The sequence below is a fragment of the Mobula hypostoma genome, chromosome 1 (genome assembly GCF_963921235.1).
Source record: "Mobula hypostoma chromosome 1, sMobHyp1.1, whole genome shotgun sequence".
In the NCBI taxonomy this organism is placed as follows: Eukaryota; Metazoa; Chordata; class Chondrichthyes; order Myliobatiformes; family Myliobatidae; genus Mobula; species Mobula hypostoma.
The window spans coordinates 97,990,984-98,013,569 of NC_086097.1; the positions used below are offsets into that span (position 1 = coordinate 97,990,984).

Below are 22,586 nucleotides of genomic sequence, written 5' to 3' on the forward strand. Positions count from 1 at the left end.
CGAGAGTCACAGGGATTAGTACAGACACACGATAGTCAGTAGTGATGCCGAAGGTCACAGGGATGAGGATAGTCAGACACAATAGTCAGCAGTGATGGCGAGAGTCACAGGGATTAGTACAGACACACGATGGTCAGTAGTGATGCCGAGGGTCACAGGGATTAGAACAGACAGACACTATGGTCAGCAGTGATGCCGAGGGTCACAGGGATTAGTATAGACACACGATGGTCAGTAGTGATGCCGAGGGACACAGGGATTAGTATAGACACATGATGGTCAGCAGGGATTAGTGTAGATAGACACGATGGTCAGTAGTGATGTCGAGGGTCACAGGGATTAGTATAGACACACGATGGTCAGTGATGCTGAGGGTCACAGGTATTAGTATAGAGACACGATGGTCAGTGATGCCGAGGGTCACAGGGATTAGTATAGACACACGATGGTCAGTAGTGATGCCGAGGGTCACAGGGATTAGTAGAGACAGACATTGGTCAGCAGGGATGCCCGAGGGTCACAGGGATTAGGATAGACAGACACGATGGTCAGTAGTGATGCCGAGGGTCACAGGGATTAGTATAGACAGACGATGGTCAGCAGTGATGCCGAGGGTCACAGAGATGAGTACAGACACACGATGGTCAGTGATGCCGAGGGACACAGGGATTAGTACAGACACACGATGGTCAGCAGTGATGCCGAGGATCACAGGGATTAGTAAAGAGACACGATGGTCAGCAGGGATGCCAAGGGTCACAGGGATTAATACAGACACACAATAGTCAGCAGGGATGCCGAGGGTCACAGGGATTAGTATGGACACATGATGGTCAGCAGGGATTAGTATAGACAGACACGATGGTCAGTAGTGATGCCGAGGGTCACAGGGATTAGTACAGACACACGATGGTCAGCAGTGATGCCGAGGGTCACAGGGATTAGTACAGACACACGATGGTCAGCAGTGATGCTGAGGGTCACAGGGATTAGTATAGACAACATGATGGTCAGCAGGGATTAGTGTGGACAGACACGATAGTCAGTAGTGATGCCGAGGGTCACAGGGATTAGTATAGACACACGATGGTCAGCAGTGATGCTGAGGTCACAGGGATTAGTACAGACATACGATGGTCAGTAGTGATGCCGAAGGTCAGAGGGATGAGGATAGACAGACACGATGGTCAGCAGTCATGCCAAGGGTCACAGGGATTAGTAAAGAGACACAATGGTCAGCAGGGATGCCAAGGGTCACAGGGATTAGTATAGACAGACACGATGGTCAGCAGTGATGCCGAGGTCACAGGGATTAGTACAGACACACGATGGTCATTAGTGATGCCAAGGGTCACAGGGATGAGGATAGACACACGATGGTCAGCAGTGATGCCGAGGATCACAGGGATTAGTAAAGAGACACGATGGTCAGCAGGGATGCCGAGGGTCACAGGGATTAGTATGGACACATGATGGTCAGCAGGGATTAGTATAGACAGACACGATGGTCAGTAGTGATGCCGAGGGTCACAGGGATTAGTATAGACACATGATAGTCAGCAGGGATTAGTATAGACACACGATGGTCAGTGATGCCGAGGGTCACAGGGATTAGTATAGACACACGATGGTCAGCAGTGATGGCGAGGGTCATAGGGATTAGTATAGACACACGATGGTCAGTGATGCCGAGGGTCATAGGGATTAGTATAGACACACGATGGTCAGCAGTGATGCCGAGGGTCATAGGGATTAGTAGAGACAGACAATGGTCAGCAGGGATGCCGAGGGTCACAGGGATGAGGATACACAGACACGATGGTCAGTAGTGATGCCGAGGGTCACAGAGATTAGTATAGACACACGATGGTCAGTAGTGATGCCGAGGGTGACAGGGATTAGTACAGACACACGATAGTCAGTAGTGATGCCGAAGGTCACAGGGATGAGGATAGACAGACACGATGGTCAGTAGTGATGGCGAGAGTCACAGGGATTAGTACAGACACACACTAGTCAGCAGTGATGCCGAAGGTCACAGGGATGAGGATAGACAGACACGATGGTCAGTAGTGATGGCGAGAGTCACAGGGATTAGTACAGACACACGATAGTCAGTAGTGATGCCGAAGGTCACAGGGATGAGGATAGTCAGACACAATAGTCAGCAGTGATGGCGAGAGTCACAGGGATTAGTACAGACACACGATGGTCAGTAGTGATGCCGAGGGTCACAGGGATTAGAACAGACAGACACTATGGTCAGCAGTGATGCCGAGGGTCACAGGGATTAGTATAGACACACGATGGTCAGTAGTGATGCCGAGGGACACAGGGATTAGTATAGACACATGATGGTCAGCAGGGATTAGTGTAGATAGACACGATGGTCAGTAGTGATGTCGAGGGTCACAGGGATTAGTATAGACACACGATGGTCAGTGATGCTGAGGGTCACAGGTATTAGTATAGAGACACGATGGTCAGTGATGCCGAGGGTCACAGGGATTAGTATAGACACACGATGGTCAGTAGTGATGCCGAGGGTCACAGGGATTAGTAGAGACAGACATTGGTCAGCAGGGATGCCCGAGGGTCACAGGGATTAGGATAGACAGACACGATGGTCAGTAGTGATGCCGAGGGTCACAGGGATTAGTATAGACAGACGATGGTCAGCAGTGATGCCGAGGGTCACAGAGATGAGTACAGACACACGATGGTCAGTGATGCCGAGGGACACAGGGATTAGTACAGACACACGATGGTCAGCAGTGATGCCGAGGATCACAGGGATTAGTAAAGAGACACGATGGTCAGCAGGGATGCCGAGGGTCACAGGGATTAATACAGACACACAATAGTCAGCAGGGATGCCGAGGGTCACAGGGATTAGTATGGACACATGATGGTCAGCAGGGATTAGTATAGACAGACACGATGGTCAGTAGTGATGCCGAGGGTCACAGGGATTAGTACAGACACACGATGGTCAGCAGTGATGCCGAGGGTCACAGGGATTAGTACAGACACACGATGGTCAGCAGTGATGCTGAGGGTCACAGGGATTAGTATAGACAACATGATGGTCAGCAGGGATTAGTGTGGACAGACACGATAGTCAGTAGTGATGCCGAGGGTCACAGGGATTAGTATAGACACACGATGGTCAGCAGTGATGCTGAGGTCACAGGGATTAGTACAGACATACGATGGTCAGTAGTGATGCCGAAGGTCAGAGGGATGAGGATAGACAGTCACGATGGTCAGCAGTCATGCCAAGGGTCACAGGGATTAGTAAAGAGACACAATGGTCAGCAGGGATGCCAAGGGTCACAGGGATTAGTATAGACAGACACGATGGTCAGCAGTGATGCCGAGGTCACAGGGATTAGTACAGACACACGATGGTCATTAGTGATGCCAAGGGTCACAGGGATGAGGATAGACACACGATGGTCAGCAGTGATGCCGAGGATCACAGGGATTAGTAAAGAGACACGATGGTCAGCAGGGATGCCGAGGGTCACAGGGATTAGTATGGACACATGATGGTCAGCAGGGATTAGTATAGACAGACACGATGGTCAGTAGTGATGCCGAGGGTCACAGGGATTAGTATAGACACATGATAGTCAGCAGGGATTAGTATAGACACACGATGGTCAGTAGTGATGCCGAGGGTCACAGGGATTAGTATAGACACACGATGGTCAGTAGTGATGCCGAGGGTCACAGGGATGAGGATAGACACACGATGGTCAGTGATACCTAGCGTCACAGGGATTAGTATAGACACACAATGGTCAGCAGTGATGCCGAGGGTCACAGGGATTAGTATAGACACACGATGGTCAGTAGTGATGCCGAGGGTCACAGGGATTAGTATAGACACACGATGGTCAGTAGTGATGCCGAGGGTCACAGGGATTAGTACAGACACACGATAGTCAGCCGTGATGCCGAGGGTCATAGGGATTAGGATACACAGACACGATGGTCAGTCGTGATGCCGAGGGTCACAGGGATTAGTACAGACACACGATGGTCATTAGTGATGCCAAGGGTCACGGGGATGAGGATGGACACACGATGGTCAGCAGTGATGCCGAGGGTCACAGGGATGAGAATAGACAGACGCGATGGTCAGTAGCGATGCGGAGGGTCATAGGGATTAGTATATACAGACACGATGGTCAGTAGTGATGCCGAGTGTTACAGGGATTAGTATACACACACCATGGTCAGCAGGGATGCCGAGGGTCACAGGGATGAGGATAGACACACAATAGTCAGCAGGGATGCCGAGGGTCACAGGGATTAGTATAGACACATGATGGTCAGCAGGGATTAGTATTGACACACGATGGTCAGTAGTGATGCCGAGGGTCACAGGGATGAGGATAGACAGACACGATGGCCAGTCGTGATGCCGAGGTTCACAGGGATTAGTACAGACACACGATGGCCAGTAGTGATGCCGAGGGTCACAGGGATGAGGATAGACAGACACGATTGTCAGTAGTGATGCCGAGGGTCACAGGGATTAGTACAGATACACGATGGTCAGCAGTGATGCCGAGGGTCACAGGGATTAGTACAGACAGACGATAGTCAGTAGTGATGCCAAGGGTCACAGGGATGAGGATAGACAGACACGATGGTCAGTCGTGATGCCGAGGGTCACAGGGATTAGTACAGACACACGATGGTCATTAGTGATGCCAAGGGTCACAGGGATGAGGATGGACACACGATGGTCAGCAGTGATGCCGAGGGTCACAGGGATGAGAATAGACAGACGCGATGGTCAGTAGCGATGCGGAGGGTCATAGGGATTAGTATATACAGACACGATGGTCAGTAGTGATGCCGAGTGTTACAGGGATTAGTATAGACACACCATGGTCAGCAGGGATGCCGAGGGTCACAGGGATGAGGATAGACACACAATAGTCAGCAGGGATGCCGAGGGTCACAGGGATTAGTATAGACACATGATGGTCAGCAGGGATTAGTATTGACACACGATGGTCAGTAGTGATGCCGAGGGTCACAGGGATGAGGATAGACAGACACGATGGCCAGTCGTGATGCCGAGGTTCACAGGGATTAGTACAGACACACGATGGCCAGTAGTGATGCCGAGGGTCACAGGGATGAGGATAGACAGACACGATTGTCAGTAGTGATGCCGAGGGTCACAGGGATTAGTACAGATACACGATGGTCAGCAGTGATGCCGAGGGTCACAGGGATTAGTACAGACAGACGATAGTCAGTAGTGATGCCAAGGGTCACAGGGATGAGGATAGACAGACACGATGGTCAGCAGTGATGCCGAGGGTCACAGGGATTAGTACAGACACACGATAGTCAGTAGTGATGCCGAGGATCACAGGGATTAGTATAGACACACGATTGCCAGTAGTGATGCCGAGGGTCACAGGGATTAGTATAGACACATGATGGTCAACAGGGATTAGTGTAGACAGACACGATGGTCAGTGATGCCGAGGGTCACAGGGATTAGTATAGACACATGATGGTCAGCAGGGATTAGTATTGACACACGATGGTCAGTAGTGATGCCGAGGGTCACAGGGATGAGGATAGACAGACACGATGGCCAGTCGTGATGCCGAGGTTCACAGGGATTAGTACAGACACACGATGGCCAGTAGTGATGCCGAGGGTCACAGGGATGAGGATAGACAGACACGATTGTCAGTAGTGATGCCGAGGGTCACAGGGATTAGTACAGATACACGATGGTCAGCAGTGATGCCGAGGGTCACAGGGATTAGTACAGACAGACGATAGTCAGTAGTGATGCCAAGGGTCACAGGGATGAGGATAGACAGACACGATGGTCAGTCGTGATGCCGAGGGTCACAGGGATTAGTACAGACACACGATGGTCATTAGTGATGCCAAGGGTCACAGGGATGAGGATGGACACACGATGGTCAGCAGTGATGCCGAGGGTCACAGGGATGAGAATAGACAGACGCGATGGTCAGTAGCGATGCGGAGGGTCATAGGGATTAGTATATACAGACACGATGGTCAGTAGTGATGCCGAGTGTTACAGGGATTAGTATAGACACACCATGGTCAGCAGGGATGCCGAGGGTCACAGGGATGAGGATAGACACACAATAGTCAGCAGGGATTCCGAGGGTCACAGGGATTAGTATAGACACATGATGGTCAGCAGGGATTAGTATTGACACACGATGGTCAGTAGTGATGCCGAGGGTCACAGGGATGAGGATAGACAGACACGATGGCCAGTCGTGATGCCGAGGTTCACAGGGATTAGTACAGACACACGATGGCCAGTAGTGATGCCGAGGGTCACAGGGATGAGGATAGACAGACACGATTGTCAGTAGTGATGCCGAGGGTCACAGGGATTAGTACAGATACACGATGGTCAGCAGTGATGCCGAGGGTCACAGGGATTAGTACAGACAGACGATAGTCAGTAGTGATGCCAAGGGTCACAGGGATGAGGATAGACAGACACGATGGTCAGCAGTGATGCCGAGGGTCACAGGGATTAGTACAGACACACGATAGTCAGTAGTGATGCCGAGGATCACAGGGATTAGTATAGACACACGATTGCCAGTAGTGATGCCGAGGGTCACAGGGATTAGTATAGACACATGATGGTCAACAGGGATTAGTGTAGACAGACACGATGGTCAGTGATGCCGAGGGTCACAGGGATTAGTATAGCGACACGATGGTCAGCAGTGTTGCCGAGGGTCACAGTGATTAGTATAGAGACACGATGGTCAGTGATGCCGAGGGTCACAGGGATTAGTATAGACACACGATGGTCAGTAGTGATGCCGAGGGTCACAGGGATTAGTACAGACACACGATGGTCTGTAGTGATGCAGAGGGTCACAGGGATTAGTATCGACACACGATGGTCCGTAGTGATGCAGAGGGTCACAGGGATTAGTATAGACACACGATGGTCAGTAGTGATGCAGAGGGTCACAGGGATTAGTATAGACACACGATGGTCAGCAGTGATGCCGAGGGTCATAGGGATTAGGATACACAGACACGATGGTCAGTAGTGATGCCGAGGGTCACAGGGATTAGTACAGACACACGATGATCATTAGTGATGCCAAGGGTCACAGGGATGAGGATGGACAGACACGATGGTCAGCAGTGATGCCGAGGGTCACAGGGATTAGTACAGACACACGATAGTCAGTAGTGATGCCGAGGGTCACAGGGATGAGGATAGACAGACATGATGGTCAGTAGTGATGCCGAGGGTCACAGGGATTAGTATAGACACACGATGGTCAGTAGTGATGCCGAGGGTCACAGGGATTAGTATAGACACACGATGGTCAGTATTGATGCCGAGGGTCACAGGGATTAGTGCAGACACACGTTGGTCAGCAGTGATGCCGAGGGTCACAGGGATTAGTATAGACACACGATGGTCAGTAGTGATGCCCAGGGTCACAGGGATGAGGATAGATAGACACGATGGTCAGCAGTGATGCCGAGGGTCACAGGGATTAGTATAGACACACGATGGTCAGTGATGCCGAGGGCCACAGGGATTAGTATAGACACACGATGGCCAGTAGTGATGCCGAGGGTCACAGGGATTAGTGCAGACACACGTTGGTCAGCAGTGATGCCGAGGGTCACAGGGATTAGTATAGACACACGATGGTCAGTAGTGATGCCCAGGGTCACAGGGATGAGGATAGATAGACACGATGGTCAGCAGTGATGCCGAGGGTCACAGGGATTAGTATAGACACACGATGGTCAATAGTGATGCCGAGGGTCACAGGGATTAGTTTAGACACACCATGGTCAGCAGGGATGCCGAGGGTCACAGGGATTAGTATAGACACACGATGGTCAATAGTGATGCCGAGGGTCACAGGGATTAGTTTAGACACACCATGGTCAGCAGGGATGCCGAGGGTCACAGGGATTAGTACAGACACACGATGGTCAGCAGTGATGCCGAGGGTCACAGGGATTAGTATAGACACACGATGGTCAGCAGTGATGCCGAGGGTCACAGGGATTAGTACAGACTGATGATGGTCAGTAGTGATGCCGAGGGTCACAGGGATTCATACAGACAGACGATGGTCAGCAGTGATGCTGAGGGTCACAGGGATTCATACAGACAGACACGGTAGTTAGCACTGATGCTGAGGACCATAGCAGGGTCTGTGTCTATGGTTTTTAAATTCTCTCAGACTCCAAGAGCGGGAGAACCTGGACCGAGAAATGGGCTTGGTTTCCATTCCAAAGGCCTGAACACACATTGTTGTACTAAGGGAATTGAAACTGTGACTGTGTGATAAGGTATTTCACTCATCGAGATGCCAGGGCTGTGAAAGACACTGGCTGAACATGATGTTACTGGTTCCTGTATAATCTAGTACAGTATGGTATAATCCCAGTCTCGCGGCCGAAAGTGAGATTCATCCTGAACCAAGCCTGCCCTCGTATGCACGTACCTGTCTCTCTCGGACCTGTCGATCCATTTTCTTGGAGACCTCCAATTTCCGGGCAAACATGAGGACTCCGGATGTGAGCCGGTCCAGCCGGTGAATGGTGTGAAGCTCGGTCAGATTGTACTCCTTGCCCAGGATGAAGATAACCGTATTGTGTCGGAATCGGCCACAGGGGTGGACGGGGATCGAAGCCGGCTTATCCACCACAACCAGGTCATCATTCTGGCTCAGAATCACGATCGGCTGGGCAGTGACTGGCGGCTCATGCCTGTGCACCGTATTCCGCATGAAGTCGTTGTCCTGCAAGAAGGCAAAGAGCGTGGTTTAATGTAATCAAGCAAACGTCAACCGCACTGCTCCCCGCCAAGGTCCAGGATCACAAGCAGCAAATGGGCTGTCTATAAGGGTGTCTTCTGGGTCCCCGGGTGGAAAATGTTGTACAGAGTAGTGCCAAACAAGTCTTTAAAGTAGTTCACGGACTCCCAGGCTGTTTGTCATTTCTATGGTCTGGAAGAGTCTGCATTCCAGCTATATATTCAATGAGAGGTTAGAGCCCTCTTTCAGCATTTGAAGGGGCTGCTCCTCGCATTCTGATTTCACTTTAGCCCACTCTTTGATCTTCAGGCACCCAGTGGGGGTAGTTGGGACTGAAGCGCATCTTGTATGCAAATAAACTAGCCCAGAAAGTCACATAAGATCCACAGCGAGTTGGTCAGTTAAACCCAAAACTGGCTCAAAGAGAGACAGCAGCGATGGAGAGGTGTTTCTCTGTTTGGAGGACTGTGACTAATGGTGTTCTGCAATTATCAGTGCTGTGACCTCACACTGGTAATAGATAGTAATGATACAGATTAAAATGTCAGTCGTCCGGTTAGAAGGCAGAAGTCAAAGCTGAGTTCAGTGTTTGTAGATGACGTGAAAATTGTGGAACTGTGGATAGTGAGGCAGGTTGTCAAAGGATATAGATCAGCTGGAAATTTGAGTGGAAAAATTCAGTCAAGTGTGAGGTGATAGATTATGGGAGGTCATGCAAGAGGACGGCATACCGTAAACAGCAGCGCCCGGGGGAGTATGATATACAGAGAGAGCTTGGGGTGCAAGTTCCTAGCTCCCCTGAAGTAGATGGTGAAAAGGTGGTGTGGGGCATTCTTCCCTTCATCAGTAGGGGCATTGAGCTGAGATTGCCCGGGTGAATTTACATTGATTTCTCTGGAGTTTCAGAGGCTGAGGAGCAGTCTGATATAAGTTCCTAAAATTATGAGAGGCGTAGATATGGTAGGCAGGACACCCCCCGCGCCCCCCCCCATGGATAGATGTCACCTACTAGAGGCCATAACTTTTGAATGGGAGGGGTGAAGTTTAAAGGAGATGTATGGAGTAGAACTGATTTTTAAGAAGAAGAGTGTCAGGTGTCTCAAAAGTGCTGCCAAGGAGGTGGTGACAGGAAGTGGAGAGCAATTTAGACAGATGTGAACATATTGGGAGCAGAGGGATAGCGACCATGTACATGCAGATGGAGTTAGTTAGATTACCCTCATGGTCAGCACAGATGTGGCTGGGGGGGGGGGGGCAAAAGACATGTTAGTGTGCATACGGTTCTGAGTTCCAAACCTTCTTCAAAAACAAAGAAATAAAAAAAAGATGGCAGTGGGTAGGACTGGGTTGATGATGGCAGATTCAGGCAGGGACCCACACACCATTCACAAACATACAACGAACACGGTGTGTGGGTTCCTGCCTGAATCTATCACAGTGAGTTCCTCACCAGCCCAGTCGTGCCCACTACCTTTCTGGTATCCTCGGCTGGCATTCACATCCGGTGCCCTGGAGAGACTGTGATCCGTGCAGAGCACCAATCACTCACAGCCCAGGTCGACTCCCACCTGAGGATTACAGGGCAGGGAAGCCTTCACCCAGCGACAGAGAGAAACAAAATGGGCCCGAGAGAACCATCAGACATCGCTCACTACAGCTGTATGATTATCTCGCAGTACTTAACATACGTTTCCATTAAGGTGACATTCACTCGGACACAGCAGCCCCTCTGGTGCAATTGCTCATCCTTGGGTGTTTTTCACCATCCAAGACACTGCTGGATACCAAGTACTACCAGACAGTGGTAACGCAGAACACTGCACGTCTGATTCACCGGTTCATTGGCAAGACCAACAGCAGGGGGTAGCATTGAGTGGATGAGGTCCTCATCAGGGTTGCCTGTTGCGGCCGCTGTGGAAGGGCTCGCTGGAGCAGGCTGTGGGCCACTGGATTCCGTGCTGGCTACTCCTCCCGCTGGTGCTGCCCTCCAGTGTTCACTCGTGGAAAACAAGCTGGATGATGTTCGTCTGTGGCTGCAGATGCGTGTTGAACGGCTGTGGGCTCGCAAAGAAGTGACTCTATGCACCATCAATCTGCAGGCCATGACACTCAGAGACTTGGGCTGTTTTACCAATTATATATTATTATTTTTTGTAATTGTATATTTTTCTTCTGTCATAATGATACGTGCTTTGTCCTGTGTGTAACTATTAGCACTGTGTTTTGCACGTTGCTTGGAGGAACGCTGCTTTGTTTGGCTGTAGTCAGGTTCATGGTCGTATGACAACTAAACTTGAACATCTGGATGACTTGCGCTCAAGGAAGCAAGTCCCCCGCCAACAGGGGAAGTTACAGACATGTCCCTCGCCGACAGGGGGAAGGGACGGGCACGTCCCCCACCGACAAGGTATAGGCACATCCATCACTAACAAATTCACATGAACCACTGCCAATAAATACCAAACTCCCAACACAACACCCAGAATAATAGCACTCCTATCCCTCGTAGATCCAGACACACACCTGGGAACACAGTCTCGCACGACTGCTGTAAAGTATAAAGCATTTCCTGTTGACCTGACCAGCCACTGAGAGGTGGGCGTGAACCCCCGACATTGTCGTACCTTTAAGATGGTGTCGAGGTCAGCGGGTTGCTCATTGAGCCGGATTCTGCCCGCTTTGGCTGCCTCTGTGTAATACTCGATGGGCTCCACCCGAAACTCCGTACTGAAGACATCTCGCAGGGTCTTCCCCACCCAGCGGCCCTTGCAGTAGGTCTGGAAGTCAAAGTAGTAAGGAAGGACCTTCCTCAGGCCATGCTCGAAGTAATACTCCGTCTCTGAGGGAGAAGCGGGAAGCAGTGTCACCAACCAGACAGACCCCAGCACACACCACCTTGACACCTAGTCTCGACACTCACAGATCCTGGATGGACTGGGTCTGCATCCGGAACAGCAACCAGCTGGGGTCTGGGGTTTGGAGTGTTGCCACTTTTGGTGTAGGAAGCGCAGGAGCCCCAGCTTTTGCTGTCAATCCCTCAGTCAGAGTGCACAGGACAGAGCACAGACGGGAATGAGACTGGGGGCAGGGCAGGTTGCTGTTTGCAGGATGAGTAATCGCACCCCAAATCAGTGGGAGAATCAGATTGCAAATCAAGTCATTGGGCGTTTGGGGAGGCTGGGGAGAGCAGGGAGCTAGCATGAGCCATTTTGGGTGAACAGCCTCTTCCTCTGACACAGGCTAAAGAGAATGAGAAAAATGGGTCCCTTCAGCAACAAGTAGCAAGCACAACAGATGGACTGACAGGGCAGGTAAACCACTACCCTCCAGAGCGCAGACAGCACCCTCACCAGAGTCAGCTCCCATGAGCAGCGGCGGTGTGTGGAAACCCAGAAGGACTGAGAGGAAGAGCTGCTGAAGGATGTAAGGTGCCCGGCTACCACAACCAGGGCAAAGTGACAAATCCCCCCCACCCAGGGCTTTAAACTGCAGCACCATCCACCGGGGCTGGCTGTGCTCCTAAGTCGTGTGAAGTACTGCGAACGGCTCAAGGAGGTGGTGTCACACCGTGTGGTGGGCAGGGGAGATGAGCTGTGCCCTCCCCGGGCTTCTGTGGTATCAGGCCTGGGCTACTGGCGAGGACGTCCAGACCCGGTGGATTTAAGGAGCATCAGGGCAAGGGGAGTGGAGTGGGGCAACGTGAGATCGAAGGGGGTTATTAAAGGGCTCAGGAAGCGAAGGGCAGGAGCGAGCAAGGTGCATGGAGGTAATGGCGAGCCGAGGCAGGCGACCCGGGGCAGGCCGCCCGGGCTGGGAGGGTGACAGACCTCGCTATGCGGGGAATGACGTGCATTCAAAACCATGAAATCAGATTAAAATGAATAAATGAGACGTTTAAAATTAATTTGCATCAGGTGCGGAGCTGACGAAGCCTCTCGTCAATGAAACAATTTACGGCGCTGAGTTTTGGTTCCCCTACCCCCGCCCGCGCACTCGCTCACCACTCCAGAGGTCACCGTGAAACGAGGAGACGATTGATGGTGCTCCACCGGGGCCCGCCCGCACTCACCGCTGAAGTGCTGATGACTGAAGCTGATACCCAGGTTCTTCTTGCTGGGCGGGGGCACGTAGCGTTCGCCCGGCTGGCCGCGTTTGCCCTTCTTGCTCCGCTGCTTCTTGGTCGGGGGTTGCCCGACCCCGGGCTCTTCCTCCAGTCCTTTCCGTTTATCGCCGCCGGCCGCCCCGCTCATCCTGGCGGCGACCAGGCGATACGCGGGTGGGCGGCAACGCGACCACCACATAGACTTCCGGTTGGAAAAGGACCCCGGGTGCGTCCCAAAATATGCCTGATCCACTGACTCTGTCTTTCTTGCATTTTATTGTGTTACAAACGAGCGGTGTGAATCTGCGGGCCACAGACACACAGCGCACACACACACAGGCAGTGTCACTCACCATGTCAACACTACAATAATCCCATTTATCCGCATAGGCATTCAAGTATTTGTACCCATGTTTCTTACCTGTTGTGACAGTATCGACCGCGACCATTTCTTTCAGACCCCCAGTCATCCTCTGTGGAGTAAAATACCTACTCATTTAAGGAGATCTAGAGGGGAGCGAGAGCTACAGCTCGATGACTTGGTCTCAGACGGAAGAATGAGGAGGAGACAATAGACAATAGGTGCAGGAGTAGGCCTTTCGGCCCTTCGAGCCAGCACCGCCATTCACTGTGATCATGGCTGATCATCCACTATCAGTATTCAGTTCCTGCCTTATCCCCATAACCTTTGATTCCGCTATCTTTAAGAGCTCTATCCATCTCTTTCTTGAAAGCATCCAGAGACTTGGCCTCCACGGCCTTCTGGGGCAGAGCATTCCATATATCCCCCACTCTGTGTGAAAAAGTTTTTCCTCAACTCCATTCTAAATGGCCTACCCCTAATTCTTAAACTGTGGCCTCTGGTTCTGGAATCACCCATCAGCAGGAACATGCTTCCTGCCTCCAGCGTGTCCAATCCCTTAATAATCTTTTATGTTTCAATAAGATCCCCTCTCAGCCTTCTAAATTCCAGAGTATACAAGCCCAGTCGCTCCAATCTTTCGACATATGACAGTCCCGCCATCACAGGAATTAACCTTGTGAACCTACGCTGCACTCCCTCAATAGCAAGAATGTCCTTCCTCAAATTTGGAGACCAAAACTGCACACAGTACTCCAGGTGTGGTCTCACCAGGGCCCTGTACAGCTGCAGAAGGACCTCTTTGCTCTTATACTCAATTCCCCTTGTTATGAAGGCCAGCATGCCATTAGCTTTCTTCACTGCCTGCTGTACTTGCATGCTTGCTTTCAGTGACTGATGTACAAGAACATCAAGATCTCGTTGTGCTTCCCCTTTTCCTAACTTGACTCCATTTAGATAATAATCTGCCTTCCTGTTCTTACCACCAAAGTGGATAACCTCACATTTATCCACATTAAACTGCATCTGCCCACTCACCCAGCCTGTCCAAGTTACCCTGCATTCTCATAACGTCCTCCTTACATTTCATACTGCCACCCAGCTTTGTGTCATTGGCAAATTTGCTAATGTTACTTTTAATTCCCTCATCTAAATCATTAATATATATTGTAAACAGCTGCGGTCCCAGCACTGAACCCTGCGGTACCCCACTGGTCACCGCCTGCCATTCCGAAAGGGACCCATTAATCGCTACACTTTGTTTTCTATCAGCTAGCCAATTTTCAATCCATGTCAGTACTCTGCCCCCAATACCACGTGCCTTAATTTTGCCCACTAATCTCCTATGTGGGACTTTATCAAAGGCTTTCTGAAAGTCCAGGTACACTACATCCACTGGCTCTCCCTTGTCCATTTTCATAGTTACATCCTCAAAAAATTCCAGAAGATTAGTCAAGCACGATTTCCCCTTCGTAAATCCATGCTGACTCGGACCAATCCTGTTACTACTATCCAGATGTGTCGTAATTTCATCTTTTATAATTGACTCCAGCATCTTTCCCACCACCGACGTCAGGCTAACCGGTCTATAATTCCCTGTTTTTTCTCTTCCTCCCTTCTTGAACAGAGGGACAACATTAGCCACCCTCCAATCCACAGGAACTGATCCTGAATCTATAGAACATTGGAAAATGATTACCAATGCGTCCACGATTTCTAAAGTCACCTCCTTAAGTACCCTGGGATGCAGACCATCGGGTTCAAATATTAAAATATTTTTGATTGATCGCAGGTGAGTACAAAAACACTTTCTAACACAGAAGCACCTTGTATAACTGCGTTCACTCTGATCACACAGGGAATTAATTCTGGAGAATTCATGGCACCTGGATGTAACAAACACTGACAAAAGAGGGTGCTAAAGTACTTTTAAAATCGTGAATCTGTTTGGAAATGGAGAACCTCTTGAATTACTCATTTGTGTTGTTCAGGCTGCATAGTGTTGCAGTTCCGGAGACTGGTTCAGGCTGTTTGAAGATTGCCCATTCTACATGTGATCGTCTTTTGTTTCCTCCCACATTTCAATGAAGAACAGAGAGGCTAATGGGTTATGGTACATTCCCCCTTCGTGCAGGCATGTGGCAACAAGAGCCAGAAGGCTGTTGACAGGAGATGAGACTGAGAATAACTATGGGGTAAAGGGAAATAAGGAGGCCGGGACTGGGACCGCTGGAGGACAGCACAGACTCCATGTGTCAAAATTCTTCTCATGAAAATTAATTTGTGATGGTTATGTAGATGTCAGAGGCACTCAAGAGCAGTATAGAGATCTCTATACTGAAATGAGGCACAACATCATAAAACAGGTCTGAGAAGCAGAAGAAGTACCCAAGGACTGGAGAACAGGACATCTAGTTCAAATCCCTAAGAAAGGAGATCTCCAGGAATGCAAAAACTACAGAGGGATAATGTTGCTTTTAGTGCCAGGGAAAGTTCTGAGCAGAATCATTTTAGAGAGATTGAAAAATGTAGTGGATGAGAAGCTTAGAGATGAACAAGCAGGATTTCGACAAAACAAGTCTTGAACTGATCAAATTACAACTCTAAGGACTATCATTGAACAGAATGGAACACATCACTCTACATTGATTTTGTAGATTATGAAAAAGCACTTGACAGCCTGGACCGGGAGACATTGTGGAAACTAGTGAGGCATCTTGGGATTCCAGAGAAGTTAACTAACTTGGGAAAGAAGATCTATGCAGAATAATCCATATAGGTCAGTTGTCAGATACTTTCAAGGTGAACACTGGGGTACGACAGGGATGCTTACTGTCCCTTTTCTCTTCCTGCTGGTGGTGGACTGGATTATGAAGCAAACAACAGATGGCAAGAAGAATGGAATATAGTGGACATTGTTCAGACAGCTGGATGATCTTGACTTTGCTGATGATTTGGCACTACTGTCACACAGCCATGCCCAGATGCAAGAGAAAATAGATCTTCTAGACTCCACATCGCAGAAAATAGGGCTCCACATCCATGTGGGGAAAACAAAATTACTAAAAGTAAATGCAGGAAACAACACAATTATCCTGAGAAATGTTCCTCTAGAAGAAGCGGAGTCATTTGTCTATCTGGGAAGCATTGTCAACAAGGAAAGAGGTACAGACCAGGATCCAAAAGCCAGAGGAGCCTTCATAATACTACCTCCAGTTTGGACGGCAAAAGAACTAAGGTTAAGAACCAAACTGAGAATCTTCAACTCAAATGTCAAATCTGTCCCCTTATATGGCTCTGAAACTTGGAGACTGACATCAAAAGCTATCAGAAAAATCCAGACCTTCATCAACAAATGCTTGCGTCAGATTTTGGGGCTAACATGGATAGATTATGTGAACAATACAGAATTGTGGCAAAGGACCAACCAGACACCATTTGAGGCAGAGATCAAGAGAAGGAAGTGGTGCTGGGTAGGAAGCCCCCGAATAGTATCACCAGACAAGCTCTCACATGGAATCCTCAGGGCAAGCGAAATCGAGGTAAGCCCAAGTCCACATGGAGGAGGGAAGTGTTAACCGACGCCAGGAGAGTGGGAATGACATGGTCACAGCTGGAGAGATATGCACAAGACAGGTTGATCTAGAAAGAGGTTGTTGATGGCCTATGCTCACTAGTGAGTTGAAAGGCAGAAGAAGATGTAGATGTACCACCCAGTCCGGTCCTGAGTGAAAAAGTAATAGTATTGTACTTAGATGAGACTCAAGGAAATTAACCTCTGTCAACACCCTGGTAGTGCTGTAATCCCAGGGTAGTGAGGGATAGATGAAAATCAGCCAGGAATCCTGACACTGGTGGAATTTTCTACTTGTATCTTCATTCACCATAAGACCATAAGACAAAGGAGCAGAAGTCGGCCATTTGGCCCATCGAGTCTGCTCCACCATTTTATCATGAGCTGATCCATTCTCCCATTTAGTCCCACTCCCCCGCCTTCTCACCATAACCTTTGATGCCCTGGCTACTCAGATACCTATCAATCTCTGCCTTAAATACACCCAATGACTTGACCTCCACTGCCGCCCGTGGCAACAAATTCCATAGATTCACCACCCTCTGGCTAAAAAAATTTCTTCGCATTTCTGTTCTGAATGGCCGCTCTTCAATCCTTAAGTCATGCCCCCTCGTACTAGACACCCCCATCATGGGAAACAACTTTGCCACATCCACTCTGTCCATGCCTTTCAACGTTCGAAATGTTTCTATGAGATCTCCCCTCATCATTCTAAACTCCAAGGAATACAGTCCAAGAGCGGACAAACGTTCCTCAGATGTTAACCCTCTCATTCCTGGAATCATCCTAGTGATTCTTCTCTCTACCGTCTTCATGGATAAAACACTTCAATGCCACTTGATTCTGATGAAAGATTCTGAAGAAATTTAACAGTTTCTCAGACAGAATTTGGCCAAGTGAGAATCTGGATTAGATTGGATTGGAATTGGTTTATTATTGTCACATGTACCAACGTACAGTGAAAAACTTATCTTGCATACTGTTCATACACATCAGATCATTACAGAGTGCATTGAGGCAGTACAAGGTAATTCAATAACAGATGCGGAATAAAGTGTAACAGCTACAGAGAAAGTGCAGTGCTGGTAAACGACAAAGTGCAAGATCATAATGATGTATATTGCAGTCTTTCTTATCATCCCAGTGAACTATTCAGTAGTCTTATAACAGCAGTATTGAAGTTGTGCTTGAGTCTGGTGGCATGTGCTTTTAGGCATTTGTATCTACTGCCCAATGGGAGAGGGGCGAAGAGAGAATGTCACACCCAGAATATTGCAGGAACTCAGCAGGTCAAGCAGCATCTATGGAGAGGAATGAAGAGTCAACATTTCGGGCCAAGATCCTTTATTAGGACTTGATCGGAAATGTCGACTCTTTATTCCTCTCCATAGATGCTGCCTGACCTCCAGCGTTTTGTGTGTGTTACTCTGGATCCCCAGCATCTGCAGAATATCTTGTGATTTTAAGAAGAGAGATTGGCCAAGGTGTGGAGTTTTTTATTATGTTGACTGCATCACTTAGACGCTTAGACAAACTCCATGGAGGGGAGGCTGGTTCCTGTGATGGACTGAACTGCATCCACAACTTTCCACTATTTTCTGTTCTATTTCAAATTTCCAGCCTTTGCTCCTGGACGTTTAAGTTAGTTGTGATTGCCATCAGGAAGTAAATCCTATAAGGGAATTTTAAAAGAGGTAGCCTTAACAAGTAGACTAAAAGTTCTGATATTGATATGAAAACCAGATTCAAATGAATGAGTACTTAGAAAAAGCAGTGAAGTTCATTTTAATTCTATTTTGCATTGCCACACTATAATGTCTGTCCACAGCCTGGATGAAAGCTACGTGTTAAAGAGGACCAGTATCTCATTCTGCCTGGGAAGTGTCCAACCAGGCAGGACCGACTTTGAATTCTAACTGCTGGTAGTCGCTCCCCCGTCCCTTCTCCCCTTTTTTCCCCCCATTGCTCTCCCCTGCTGATCCAACTGACCCCCCCTTCACCCTTTCTATTCGCCCCTCCACTCACCCTCACCATCCGCTCGTCACTCCTCCTACTGGCTCTTCAGTCTCCCTCCCTTTACCCCGTTCTCCATCGTCTTCTCCTATCAAATTCCAGCCTCTTCAGCTCTTTGCTGCTCCCAACTATCACACACTCACCTATCACCTTTTGCTCCACGCCTTTCATACCGGCTAACTCCCCCAACTCAACCCAAAATTTCAACTAACTCTCCATAGACGCTGCCTGACCTGTAGAATTCCTCCAGCACCTTTGTGTGTTGTTTTGTATGGTGGGAAGAGGTTGGTATAGGACCTTTGAGTTACAAGTGTTAAGTAAGTGCCCATCTCATTCTACCTGGGAAGTATCCAACCAGGCAGTACGGACTTTGAATTCTAACTGCTGGTACGCTTCATACCCCTTGCTGAATTTCCTCATAGTCGCTCCAACAATATTAATACATTTTTCTGTGGTTTCTAATTTCTGCTGCATTTTCTCTAACTCTCTTACTAAATTCCCATGGAGTCCTTATAACCCTTCCCATTAAATTCCCTTGCAATCCCTTAATTACGTTTACTGAATTCCTTGTTAAACCTCCTATAAATTCCTATTGCAATCCCTGGAATTTTCTTGTTGCAACCACAAACACTCCCACTTGAGTCCTGATAACATTCTAACTAAACTCCCTTATAGTTCCTCTAGTTCTTCCTAAATGTCCTTTCTATTGTGTATTTTAAAAATTTATATAACTACCAATGCTTACTAAATTTCCCTGCAACTTCAATAATTCGAAACAAGAACAGAGGGGCACAACGATTCGAAGTATATTTATTATCGAAGTATGTGTACAGTATACAACCCCCAGATTCGTCCTCTCCACAGACAGCCACCAAACATAGAAAACTATGGAACTCATTCAAAAAAAATCAACACCCCCCACCACATGCAAAAAGAATTTCACAAATGACAACAAAAAAACCAGCTAAAAACACAGAATATCAAACACAAAACTGAAAGAGTCCATATTCAGTTCAGTACCTGCAGGATACCCCGATCAAAATCACCCAAAAATAGCAACATGGAAAAAAAGGAGCAGCCAGGAGTCAGAAACACAGCACAATGTGAACTACAGAGTCTAATGCACAAACCATGTGGATTAGACCTTGCTGAAAACCCAGAAGGCGGCACAGGCACGTAGACTAAGACGAAACACAGAACACAGAACGTTATACATAAATTACACAAGACAGTGAAGAAGGAAAAGACGATTTAACACAAGACAGCAGGCCAAAAATGCCACAATCAGACACAAGTTCATGGTGGTGCAAACGGTGGTCTGTAGTGTTCCTTTGCTGAGGAAGGATTAGGGTTGTGCAGGTTTGCTCAAGAACCTGGTTTTGTAGGAAAGCAACTGTTCCTGAACAGGGTGCTGAGGGACTTCAGGCTTCTATATCTCTTGCCTGATGGTAGCAATGAGAGGGGGGCCTGACCTGGACTTCTCTGTACTTTTGCCTAACTGAATTCCTCAATCAACTTACCACCATTCAGGGCCCCAAACAGTCCTTCCAGGTGAGGCATCACTTCACCTGTGAGTCGGCTGGGGTGATATACTGCGTCCGGTGCTCCCGATGTGGCCTTTTATATATTGGTGAGACCCGACGCAGACTGGGAGACCGCTTTGCTGAACATCTACGCTCTGTCCGCCAGAGAAAGCAGGATCTCCCAGTGGCCACACATTTTAATTCCACATCCCATTCCCATTCTGACATGTCTATCCACGGCCTCCTCTACTGTAAAGATGAAGCCACACTCAGGTTGGAGGAACAACACCTTATATTCCGTCTGGGTAGCCTCCAACCTGATGGCATGAACATCGACTTCACTAACTTCCGCTAAGGCCCCACCTCCCCCTCGTACCCCATCTGTTACTCATTTTTATGCACACATTCTTTCTCTCACTCTCCTTTTTCCTCCCTCTGTCCCTCTGAATATACCTCTTGCCCATCCTCTGGGTCACCCCCCCCTTGTCTTTCTTCCCGGTCTTTCTTCCCGGACCTCCTGTCCCATGATCCTCTCGTATCCCCTTTTGCCTATCACCTGTCCAGCTCTCGGCTCTATCCCTCCCCCTCCTGTCTTCTCCTATCATTTTGCATCTCCCCCTCCCCCTCCAGCTTTCAAATCCCTTACTCACTCTTCCTTCAGTTAGTCCTGACGAAGGGTCTCGGCCTGAAACGTCGACTGCGCCTCTTCCTATAGATGCTGCTTGGCCTGCTGCGTTCACCAGCAAATTTGATGTATGTTGCTTGAATTCCTCAATCATTCTTAGCAAGTCCCCCTGCAGTACCTATAACTTACTGAATTTCCTGAATTCCTATAAATCTCTTAGACTAATACAGCAGTCAGTTCAACATTGATCAAATCTTTCTTCTACTCCTTTAGTGTACTTACTGAACTGCCCTGCGGCTCCCAAAACAAATTTCCTGCATTTCCTATAATATCTAACTAAACCCTTGTCACAATCATTCCCTCATATTCTTACAATTTTCCTGCACCCCCTTTTCCATTTTACTGAATACCATGCAGTCCTTATAACAATTTTGTTAAATACCCCCTCAAAGTGCTCATTACAAAATTACCCTGTATTCCTGATGCAGGCTCCACAGCACGCTTGCTAAATATCCCTCTGTCCTATACATGTTAACTCTATTGACTCCAGCTCCCTTACTAAATTGTTCTACTGTCCGCTGTCTGCCTAACTTGCCTTCTTACCACCACAAACAAGAGAAAATCTGCAGATGCCTTTTCACTATGATCTCTTACTAATTTCCCTGCAATAAGTTGTTTGACAGCATCTTTAAGTCTCAGCTCTTTATAATGCGTAATACCTATTGCATCGAATGACCATCACCTTTTTGAATGCTGCCCTGACATAATTAAACTCCCATCTCACCAGAGGGACAGGTAAACAATAGCCTTTGGTACCAACCTCTAGCCCACTGACACAGCTGAAGTGCATGCATTGTATCTAGCTGACACATCTAACAGAAATTGCGAATGGAAAAGTAGACAAGGCCGAAATTGATACTCCTCAATATTCTGGCCTCAGTAACCTTTATTATTTTCCCATATCACATCAATTACACGGAATTCAATTTTATTTTAATACAGATCCATTTTCAGAGTTAAATAGTGCCAGTATGCAGCAGCTGCTAAAAGCAGTGTGCAGGCTTCACGTCAAATTACATTAATTAACAAAATTACACTCATCGCAGCAGGTTAACTTTGGAGCTTAATTACAACTGCATTTAAACAACCCACTGCTGAGGAAAACATTTCACATTTTCAGAGTTCAGACAATACTATTTCTCAAAAAAAATGCCACCGTTAAAAAATTATTATTTCTAAAATTGGGGGGTGGGGAATGAAGTTGTGGGAGGAAGTACATGATTCTCAGGTCAATGTGCAAAAAGAAGTCAGCTCCAGTTTGTTTTGGAGCTTCAGTTAATTCGGTAGGACAGCTGTTCCTACTGCAGTGAAATCAGAATACGGCATTCTGCAATGATGAAAAAAATACTCAAAAAAAAGATAATTTTAACTGTATTCTTGCACAAAGAACATATTTCCATTCATTTAAATAAACTGACATTTATAAATTGCACTCTATTGTATATTATTAAGCAATTATTGTTTGCAATTCAGAGTTGTTAAACATTT

The 22,586-nt window shown here is 48.1% G+C and overlaps 1 protein-coding gene across 1 annotated transcript in view; it reads right to left on the reverse strand.

The window, feature by feature from the left end:
- rpusd2 (RNA pseudouridine synthase domain containing 2) overlaps nt 1–13,158 on the reverse strand; it is a 28,663-nt gene extending 15,505 nt beyond the window's left edge. The window contains exons 1-3 of the mRNA XM_063053336.1: nt 12,910–13,158; nt 11,465–11,679; nt 8,529–8,825 (exon numbers count right to left, since the gene is read on the reverse strand). Coding sequence (XP_062909406.1) covers nt 8,529–8,825; nt 11,465–11,679; nt 12,910–13,141 — 744 coding nt within the window. The 5' untranslated portion in view covers nt 13,142–13,158. The remainder of the gene's footprint in view (nt 1–8,528; nt 8,826–11,464; nt 11,680–12,909) is intronic.
- Nucleotides 13,159–22,586: the final 9,428 nt, after the last annotated feature.